General features: G+C 33.4%; 1 protein-coding gene across 1 annotated transcript; it reads left to right on the top strand.

The window, feature by feature from the left end:
* The first annotated feature begins 8363 nt into the window (after positions 1-8363).
* On the top strand, positions 8364-10636 carry LOC143550170 (protein EDS1L-like). Its single transcript, XM_077040871.1, has 3 exons — positions 8364-8749; positions 8845-9729; positions 9818-10636. Exons 1-3 carry the CDS (start codon positions 8474-8476, stop codon positions 10541-10543), a joined length of 1887 nt encoding a protein of 628 aa, XP_076896986.1. The 5' UTR covers positions 8364-8473; the 3' UTR covers positions 10544-10636.
* Positions 10637-11431: the final 795 nt, after the last annotated feature.

Below are 11431 nucleotides of genomic sequence, written 5' to 3' on the forward strand. Positions count from 1 at the left end.
TGTTTATGAAAAAGAGCTCTTAGCTATGCTGTTGGCAGTAAAAAGTTGGCATCATTACCTGATCTCGAAACACTTCATTATTAGGACTGATCAACAAAGTCTCAAACATCTACTCGATCAGAAAATTATTACTCCACTACAACAGACTTGGCTATCCAAACTTATGGGGTATGATTATGAAATAGTGTACAAAAAGGGTTCTGATAACAGTGTGGCTGATGCCCTTTCTAGAGTTCAAGGTATGGGATTGTTCTCTCTTACATTGAGTACTATTCAACCACTTTTATTAGATAAACTGAAACAAGGGTGGGAATCTGATAAGAGTTTACAACATATTATAAATCAAATTCTGCAAGGGAAACCTATAAAGAATTTGACTTGGGATGGTGCTATTTTAAGAAGAAAAAACAAGATATTGGTACCCAATAATTCTATACTCAGAAATGGCATTATCAAGTGGTGTAATGATTCACCATCTGGAGGCCATTCCGGGTTCATTCCTACCCTATCCAAGGTTAAGAAATGTTCTTTTGGAAGGGATGCAGTAAAGAAGTTCATAGATTTGTTAAAGAATGTACCATTTGTCAAAGGGCTAAATATGAGACATTGGCATCTCCAGGGTTACTCCAGCTACTACCTTTACCATTGACCATTTTCAGTGATGTGTCAATGGACTTCATTTCTGGTCTTCCTAAAGTGCAGGGTAAAGACACAATTTTGGTAGTGGTAGACCGGCTAACTAAATATGGACACTTCATTCCTTTATCTCATCCTTATACTACAGCTATGGTAGCTTAGGTATTTTTGGATAACATTTTCAAACTTCATGGGTGTCCTAATTCGATTGTATCTATAGAGATCCTATCTCTATCAGTCAGTTTTGGAGAGATTTTATGAAATTGCAGGGTATTACTTTAGCTTACTCAAGTGCCTATCATCCCCAATCTGATGGGCAAACAGAAGTGTTGAATAGGTGTCTAGAATCTTACCTAAGATGTCTGTGCATGGACACTCCATTGCAATGGTTGAAGTGGTTGCCATTAGCTCAATGGTGGTATAACACATCATGGCATTCTGCCATATGCATATCTCCGTATCAAGCTTTATATGGGTTCAAACCCTCAATCCATATTCCTTATATACCAGGGGATACACAAATTGCAGCGGTGGAAGAACTCCACAGAGACAGAGAACACATGATTACTCAATTAAAGCAGTATTTAGAACGGCCCCGAAATCGTATGAAACAGTTATGTGATAAGAAAAGAACTGATCGGGAGTTTAATGTTGGGGACTTGGTTTACCTCAAATTGCGACCTTATGTTCAATCTTCACTTAAACTGCATCATAATAAGAAGTTGAGTCCTCGTTACTATGGACCCTTCTTAGTATTGGAACGTATTGGTGCAGTGGCTTATCGTCTGGATCTACCAAGAGATTCTCTTATACACCCCACATTTCATGTCTCACTTCTTAAGTCAGCTCATGGAAGTCATCAACCAAGTTATCCTCTACCTTCAGGACCTCGGTTCCACTTTCAACCACGAGCGATTTTAGGTAATAAAGTGGTGCGTCGAGGAAATAAAGCTGTTGCAAAAGTTTTAGTCCACTGGATGAATTTACCAATCTCTGAAGCCACATGGGAATTTGCGGATGAACTTAGAATTCGTTTTCCCTCTTTTGTTTTTTGAGGTCAAAAAAGTCAATGGGAAGGGGGTATTGTTACATTTGTATTAGTTTCATACTAGAATTACCAATAGTTAAATAGATCAGGGACTAGTTTGTATTAGTTGTTAAAAGACAGGGACTAGTTTGTAAACTGTTAGTTAGCGAGATCTGTTCGTTAACCGACCATATTACCAGCTCTAACTAATAAGATCGGTAGCTTGTTTGACGAATATTCCTTTCTCTCCCTAAAGATTCTTTGTTCTAATCTCAAGCTATCATATATGTGTGTGTACATGAGAGAAATGACCACATCATTAGGTTGTTCCTAGTTTGCTTATACAAACTTCCTGCAAACTTTAAAGCCATATTCTACCTCCACAACAAGGAGAATTGTGACAAAAAAAAAAAGTTTGCCACTTGGCACATGAATTCAAACCTTGGGTTTTGTAGCCCATTGTGATTGCTCTTACAATTAACCAAAAGATGTTCTGTTTTTAGCCAGTGGCTCTCGAATTAGGATACGCTTTTTAAATGCCTCTCTATGGCACCTTGAACGCAACCTGTGATACGACCCATCAGACCCGATCTATGACTGACCTGGTAGCAACCCCAGCCGAATAAGAAGGAAGAAAGAGTCAAGCCAGTTTAAGTCGTTTTACAGGTTGCATTTAGTTAATTTGGCTACTTCCTATGTTGCATGCATAATGCATTAGCCAGGTTAGTGGAGTAACCAACCTGCATGTTTTGTTTCCTTCTCCTAATCTTTTGGTCATGTTTGCTTTCAATTACCCTTTAAATATTGCAATGGTTTCTGCATTAAAAAAAATCGCATTAGAAAATTGCCCCAAAAGTCTTCTCTACAGGCTACTCTCAGTCTGCTCCGACTCTCCTTTGCCAATTTTCTTCCTTAGTTCGTGTACCTTATATTCTTCCAAATCCTATCCTTGCTAACCCCATTTACCGAATAAATTTTGATGTTAACATTCTCAATCAGCTTCTGGCCAGCTGCTTCCTTTTCCTTATTCCATATAGCTTTCCCATTACACATTGGAAACATCTTTTTCTTGGGCCGATCACCAATCTAGTGGTCAAGCCAGAAGAGGGTACTGTTCCTACACCCAACTATCACCTTTGTGTCTTCCTTGATTGTATTAGAATTTGGCTCCAAACTCCAGTTATACCTATATTTAGCGGGACTGAGTTGTTGCTACTTATTGTACAAATCAAGCGTATAGATTCGGTATGACTTTCTATTTGTACAACACGTTTGAATTCAAGTTTATCTATCTTAAATAAAACCAATTCTTGAATTTATTATTAACTTTAAACCTTTGCTAATTAATGTTATAGGAAACAATTGATTTAGGGGGTGATTGGGATTGCTTCTTGAAACTACTAATAAATTTATTAACTTATTAGTATATATATTAAAAAGGGGATTTTCTCACAAAAACACTATTCATTTTACTATTCAATTTAATAATATTTTATTTTCTTATTAATTAACTTTACTATATATTTAAACACTATTCATTTTACTATTCAATTTAATAATATTTTAATTTTTAATTAATTAACTCTACTATATTTATATATATTCTAACTTACAAAAAATTACATGAAGATATATACACTATCACCTGGTTTTATTACCTTCAATTACTTTTTTTTTCAACTAATTAAAAAGATTTAACAAACAAAAACTTTAAACTTAAGTGTCGGTTTTACATGTTTTATTTTTCGGGTAAACTATTTTTTTTACTTTGTTTTCGTATTTGTTATAGTTGGTCTTACAATGATAGAAAGTTTTATCATGATTAAAAAATATCCCATCATGGTATGTTTTTATATCCACGCTTCGACATTTGCGCCTTTAAAATATGTTTTTTTCCTTAAAAATTCATGTTTACGAATTTATGTTTGTGCCACGATACTAGCAAAATTTGCATCGGTTCACAACTATAGCGTTCCGGTTTTTTGTTTTACATATGATAATTTGTTGTATTTTGGCACTGAAAGGTTTATTTCTTTTGTTTAGTTTCAATGTTGTAACTGATACACGATGAATTTGCGTCAACTCGCAACGCGTTCATGGTTTAACGTTTCTACGTATGTTTTTTTCTCCGGTTCAATGGTCCCGTCGCGAAGCACGGGCCTAAATCCTAGTTAAGTTAAAAAAATGTTTGGGGAAGGTGGCTTTTGTTACCCCTCTTAACTTTTTAAACTTGTTAATGGGAGGAAAGGAGTTATTGAGAAGGGGAACATACTTCTCAAAACTCCTTTTTAACTTTTTGCAAAGTTAAAAGGAGCTTAAAATAAATAATACCAAACATGTCCAAGTTTTAATCCAATTTATAGCTCCCTGTATATGTGATTTTATAAATCAATACATACACAAATAAAAAAATACAAGTCCTTATTTATAGCTAAACAATACAAGTCCTTATTATTGTGAGATATTGTTGTATTACAAATATGTATTACTATGTATTTTTAGGTTCAATAGTGTTTAATTGCATATATTCATATTTCTGTATTGCTTATGTGTAGTAGTGTTGTATTGTATGCAAAAAATATTAAAAAAAAAATAAAATGAAAATCGATGTAAGATGTGCATTAATGTTATATTACACATACGTACTAATGTGTATTCGATGTCTATACTAGTCTTATATTGCATATATATACAATAGTTTTGTATTCTATGCAATACAACACTCTTGCATATATGCAATGCATACTATTACATATGTGCACTACACCGTAAATGTTACCGACGAGGTTTTTTTAGGAACAATATCAACATATTAGAATAATGAAAAAAATAAAGTATATTTTTTATAAAAAAGTTAAAAATAATTATTTATAAGTTTTTAAGTATTCTCTATAAGATAAGTTTTCATTTGAACTCACCCATATATATATATAGTGAAAAGATCCAATACACTAATGCTTATCGTACAAATACGTACGCGAATTCCGTTTTTCACGAATCGATCCATGAAATCACATTCAAACATCTCAGAATCGTCAATACATATCCAATCAATCATTGCTTCACCGAAAAAACAGTTTTGGATGGTTAATCGATCAACTTTTCACTTTTTTTCACAAAGACGGTTTTTGAGCGTTTAAGGTTTTGTGAGCGTTTTAGGTTTTTGCCTTTGAGCGTCTCGCGTACCTACCGTACGTTAAGCATTAGCGTACAGTAACTGCACCCTATATATATATATATATATATAGAATTAACGTGCTAAACGTGAGAATTAAGTAGAGTAATTATATATAAAAGTAGAGTAATTATGTAATTACATCATAGAGTAATTATTTTTTCGATTTTTTTAGTTATTTTTTTATTAAAAATTTTTATGGTTTTTTTTACAAAAGTAATGTGTTGTAAGTGATTGAGAGTGCACCATAAAGATGTGGGGAATTGATCAATGGGTTAAGAAACTTTTTTGGAGTTTCCCGATGAACCCTCCTAAATATATATATATATATATATATATATATATAGTTTTTATCTTTTAAAAACCAATTTGAGTTTTAAGAACTTGAAATAACTCAACGTACGTATATGAAACATTTTTTACCCACCAAGTCGACTTTTTACATAGGTATAATGGATGTTTAAATTAGTGTAATCGTTGTACATCTTTATTCTCTCTTCTACTCCAATTTTTAATCAGATTTAATCTCAACCACATAATCTAACCTATTTAATTAAATTTATGGTTAAGAGTAAAGTTTTTAAAACTCAACAATTCTCAAATTGTCCCTCCAGATATATATATAAGGGACGTATCTTGCGAGAAGTGATGTTACAGCGAGAAGTACGAGAAGTGAAGGTATAACTCCATTAATCCTTAATTTCACATGATGGTCCATGCATACATATAGGTTGGTTGTATTTATGTCTTAATTACACATTCAAACCTATCTACAAACATATAAATGTACCGAGCCACATTCAAACCTATGTACCTGCACACATACAAACATACATACACATATACAAACATACATACCTACATACATATGCACCTACACAAACGCACCTACACATAAGAAAGGGAGTGAAATTAGGGATTAATGGAATTACACCTTCACTTCTCGCTGTAAAAAAACTTCTGAAATGATCCAATATATATATACGGGTTCCCAATTCTTGATCATTTCTTCACATCATTTTTGTACACTCTCGATCACGTACATCACATCATATTTGTAAGGAAAAAAAACCCTCAAAAAAATAATTAAAAAAATATAAAACAGAAAAAAACCAAAAAACAAAAAAAAAACCAAAATGTATATGTAGCATCGCAGATTACAAAAAAATAAACATAAAACTCGGTTTAGCCTTCGAATTTTGATTAGCTTTTAGGGGTTTTTAGGTCTTTGGGTAAGGGTTAGGTTTTTTAGGTGGTTTTGAAAGAGGGGGGGGGGGGGGTTCTTGTACACGTAACGGTGGAGAGACAACAGTAAAAGGAAAAATGCATAAATAAATTATTATCGCCACATTGAAACTCGCATTGTCCTGTATACACATAAAAGTATTATTTGTTGATGTTCATAAACACTAAATTCCAAGAGATAACCATATGTTGGTTTTGAATATATATATATATATATATACTGAATATGATGCTGTTAAGCGTCTAATCTTAAATATAAAACGTTCCAAACTACATCGTTTTGATCAATTATTACACCAAAGCTATCCATTTTTATGTCATATTTCTTTAAATAAATTCATTTAAAACATGCATAGAATATAAACAAAATATTATAATAATTTTGTTTAACTTCCCTTCTCTTTCTCTTGATTCACACATCATCTTCCTTGTATATCTTCTCTCGTAATATTGTCCTATTTTATTTTTGTATATATAATTTAGAGAACTTTGTAAATCCCCACTCATTGTTTTTTAGATGTGATATTTAATTTGTAAATTCTTTAAAACATTATATTATGAAATCAATTCAATAATTAGCTAGAAAACATACTTGAAAAAGTTGAATTCCTTTGACGAATACTCAATTTTAGTTTTGGATTCAACCAAAAAAAATATTAAACAAAGGTTTCAACAAAATTTTTAATCTCATTTTCGTTGGTTTCGTAGCGACATTGGATTGAAGAAAAAAAAAGAAAGTTTTAATGTAAGATTAATGAAAACGACGTAGTTTTGAATGCTTCATATCTGAGTTTAGATGTTTAACAACCCCATATTCACTTTCCCTTATATATATATAATTATTGAATTTACATTAAAATTATAACGAAACATGTTTTTTTACATGTAAAATGTTAATAAGATTTGTTGTTTTACGTGATAACTGTTAATGAAAAGTGTTATTTTACATATTAAATATTCATTTTTACATATAAAATCTTAAAGAACTGTTAAATAAGATTTGTTATTTTACGTGTAAAATGTTAATGAACAGTGTTATCCCCTAAGCTAAAAAACCTAAACCCCCTAAAAACTAAACTAAACTTGAAACCGAGTGTTTTTTTCTTTTTTGGAATGGGGGATGCTAGATGAACATTATAGTATATTTTACTTTTTTTATTTTTTTGCTTTTTTGAGTTTTATAATTTTTTCAAATTATATTTTTGATTTTTTTGGTGTTTTTTTCCTTACAAAAATGATGTGATGTAGGTGATTGAGTGTGTACCATTAGGATGTGGGGCAGTGATTAAGGGTTGGGAATGGTGTTCCCCAGTTTTTGGGTGTTCCTTTTTAACGACATTTGAAACCACCCATAATACTTGAGTGAGCCTTCTTGAGACGTGATGTCAATCGTTCATACTGATTTGAGCACCGTTAAGGAGGAAACAGATCACCGTAGAAAAACCTCTAAGTTTGGTTTTAAATGAGACTATAAGATCCCAAGTTTTAATCATTATTCTCGTGCCATTAGATTATAAGATTAATACCAACATAGTTTAAATTTGATTTGTGATGTGGTTTTAATATTTTAGTAATTTACATTATCGACTCTTTTATTAAAAATATAGTGTAACACAACAGCCTCTGTAGTTATCTAAGGGTAAAATTATCATTTCATACAAATTAACTGAAAACTTAACATAAGTTAGGCTTACTAGTATAATATTGAAACCACAAATTTTTACTTTTAAACCTTACTAGTTTTGTTAAAGATAGTCTATCTGCTTTCACTAAGACATGTTTGCAAGAAGGCGGTAAGACTTCAAATTCATTACTTGATCAAAACTACAACAACCTATTGTGTAATTAACTCTATATATTATTTCTATATAAACTAAACAAGCAAGCGTAATATAAGAGATGGACTAATTCAACTTACAAAACTGTGGTCTTCAGAGAGAGAACAATGGAGGTAGAGAGAGAATCAGTGAAACTAAGCCTGACTAATGAGCTTATCAAAGCAGCCTGCATTCTTTCAATGAAAGCTCATAGCAAATGTAGAACAAAACGTATGAAACGAAATACAAAGATATAGAAAAAGTATATTGAAAATGAACTGACAAAAAGCTAATTTCATATATTTTTCTTTATGAACTTGACAAAACGAACTCATACTATGGTGTTGAACATAAGCTATAGGTATTAGCATTTATATATTTCCCCTTAAGATCATTTATTACATATTTTCCTAAATTATGAAGTAGTCGTAAATCAAAAACAGGGACATATTTGATCAACTTACTACTTACAGAACTGTGTTAATTTTCAGAGAGAAAAGAACGGAGGCAGAGAGAGAATCAGTGAAACTAAGCCTGACTAATGAGCTTATCAAAGCAGCTTGCACTCTTTCCATGAAAGCTCATAGCAATCAATATTATCTGACAAGCAACCATCAGGGTGCAGGTGCTGCTTCATCTGCGTCATCAGTTGAGGTTTTAATCATTGCATTTAAAGGATCAATGGAGGTTGACGATTTCTACCAAGATGATCATTTTGGAGAAACTAATGTTGATTGTAATATGTTTCCGTCTCTCCGGCGTATCGGAGAGGGTCAACTTGCTAAAGTCAACAGATCAGTTCTTCGAATATTTCAGGATCTTTGGAACAATCCCAGGTTCAAGGCCAAGGTACAGTTGACTTTCAGTTTCTGAGATATAAATTTTTGGTTTATATTTCATTGGTTCATGAAGACCTAAAACTTTAAATGTGGATTAATTACCAGGTGGAGAAAGCTGTAAACGAAGGTAAACAGATTTTATTCTCTGGACATTCATCCGGTGGTGCAATAGCAAGTCTTGCCACGCTGTGGATGCTTGATGAATACACAAGAAAACAAAAAACCAGACTTCCAATTGGCTGTGTAACTTTCGGGTCTCCCCTAATAGGTGACAGGACCCTCACCCACGCGGTCCGGCGAGAAAAATGGGCGGGTCATTTTACCCATTTTGTCATGCAGCATGACATTGTTCCTCGTATAATGCTAGCTCCAAAAGCATCCATTCGAGACCACCTACCTAGTATCTTTCAATTCTTCCAACACAAAGTCCGCCCCATCACCACTCAAAAGTCCGACAAAGTTGCAAAATTATTCAACATAAAAACTCCTGACAAAAAAACCATTGATCTTGATCAGATGGTAGATGATAACCAAGCTATAGATTTTTTTGAGAATGTGTTGATTAATGCATCAACTGTTGCAAGCCATGATGCATTTGATTTTATGGAACCATCAAACTCAATAAAGGAGAAGCTGTCTGTTGACTTTGTAAAAGTCAGCCCTTACAGGCCTTTTGGTATTTACGTTTTCTGCACTATAGGTGAAGAGTTGGGCCCATCTGCACCCAGACAACAGCTCGTTGTAGAAAACCCTAATGTTGCTCTACAGTTGTTGTTTTATTTCCTGCAGTTACCCAACGAAGATCAAGATTTAGCTGAATTTGCTCTTCAAAGTTTAACCGAAAGTTTTGGTTATGAAGAAGAACTGAACAAGAACGGATTACATTTGGAAGAAATGGTTTATCTGAAAGACCTTAATGAACACTTGTGGATATCTCATGGCACCACTGGTGATGCAGTTCGTACAAGAAACAAAGCGTTGTTTGAACTGGTGAGTACAAATTTAATCACCATTTCAAACCATCTTCTTGATTTTATTCCTGGATCTAGAACTAATCTACATATTCATGTCCTTATAGACTGCAAGTGCGAAATGGTGTTTACTGGCAGCGGAAGAGGCCGAGAAGAGGAAGAAAGAAAACGAGGATCAAATTAAACAAAACATGAGACTTTATAAATCAAATCAACCCAATAAGAGACCAAAGATCATTGAAGATTTGATAAGCGAAATCCTTGAATACAAAAAAAAACACGATGTTGGCCAAATTGACTACTATGAAGCTTTCAAGCTTCATAACGAGGACGACGACTTTAGAGCTAACGTGAATCGTTTAGAACAAGCTATGATCTGGGATGTAGTTGTTGCAATGGTGATGCGTAAGGACCTGCCTGATGAATTTGAGGTGTGGGATGAGTTGGTGGATTTAGCAACTCGGCTTAGAAGACTTTATGAGCCGTTGGACATTGCAAATTATTACAGGCACTTCAAAGGTGATGACATCTCTCTCGCTTATTTCAGTGTTAGACCACAGAGGAATAAGTTTATACAGAGATGGTATGAACATGCAAATGCAACTGGTTTTGAAGAAGTTTCCGAGAGTAATTTTGTTGCGAAGGTTGAAGAACTTATACAAAAGATTATAAAACCGAATAAGAAGACGTTTGAAGAGGTTAATAAAGGTTTTGAGAGCATAAAAAATAAAGTTGAGAAGTGGCAATCTGATGAGAAAATAGCATACGGAGATGTGTATTGGGGAGACTCTATTTTATCCAAGTTGCGGGAAAAACTCGCATTAGGTTGTTAGCAAGGTATGTTTGTATGAATGAAACTTTCAAATGCGAAAATTTGCCGTGTATGGTCAAATGATTGATTGAAATTGTTGTGTGATTTGATTGAAATTGTTTTGGATCAGTGATATTTGTCGAACACTACCAATATGTTAGGGTCATAGGGTGGAGAGAGTGGTCATTTCCTCATAGAGATCATGTATGCTTTTCATCTTCTATAATCCTAAAACATATTGCAAATGTAAACTACCATATTTAATAAGAGTCCATAACTTTCAACAATTAAAGTAAATAAGAGTCTCAAAACGTTTCAAAACAAAGCTCATAATCCTTACAAAACCACCAGACGCTCACACAAACAAGAAGACTAATTTGCCCTCGGAGCGGCCAACTACACGCTCAAGATAAGATTATCATAACCATACTCGTTAAGTTTAGCAATCGCCCACTCACCATCTTCCCGTCTCACAAAATTAACAAAACCGAACCCTCGGCTCATCCCGGTCTTCTGGTCCATAGCAGCATAAGCCCGAGACACGTTCCCAAACGGTTGAAACTGTTGGTAATCAAAGAACTCACAATAATTGGTGATTTACGGGAACGTTAATAACAATAAGAAGAGAACAATAATCTATATTGAATGGAAATATATTATAAACGAATTGAGTTTTACAACAATCAGAGGGTCCTATTTATAGTTGCTGAAACAGTTATATCAGACGGTTTTTATCAACAACCGTCATAAACTCTAACTACCTTAACGGGCCTGTTTATAACAATTACAAATCTGGCCCTTTTACTAATAATATTTACATAATAAACTATTAACTTATATCCTAAGTATTAATGTGATTAATACTTAAGAAACAACTCACGCAAGTCAGCCTCTCGGGTATCCTCAGAAA

The sequence above is a fragment of the Bidens hawaiensis genome, unplaced genomic scaffold, assembly GCF_021521415.1.
Source record: "Bidens hawaiensis isolate Kalapana, Puna unplaced genomic scaffold, B.hawaiensis_p1.1 tig00015932_1, whole genome shotgun sequence".
In the NCBI taxonomy this organism is placed as follows: Eukaryota; Viridiplantae; Streptophyta; class Magnoliopsida; order Asterales; family Asteraceae; genus Bidens; species Bidens hawaiensis.

Coding starts and splice junctions, on each gene's coding strand:
- LOC143550170 (XM_077040871.1), top strand. CDS start 8,474: ATGAAAGCTCATAGCAATCAATATTATCTGACAAGCAACCATCAGGGT. Junction 8,750..8,844: donor ATCCCAGGTTCAAGGCCAAG/GTACAGTTGACT, acceptor ATTAATTACCAG/GTGGAGAAAGCTGTAAACGA. Junction 9,730..9,817: donor ACAAAGCGTTGTTTGAACTG/GTGAGTACAAAT, acceptor ATGTCCTTATAG/ACTGCAAGTGCGAAATGGTG.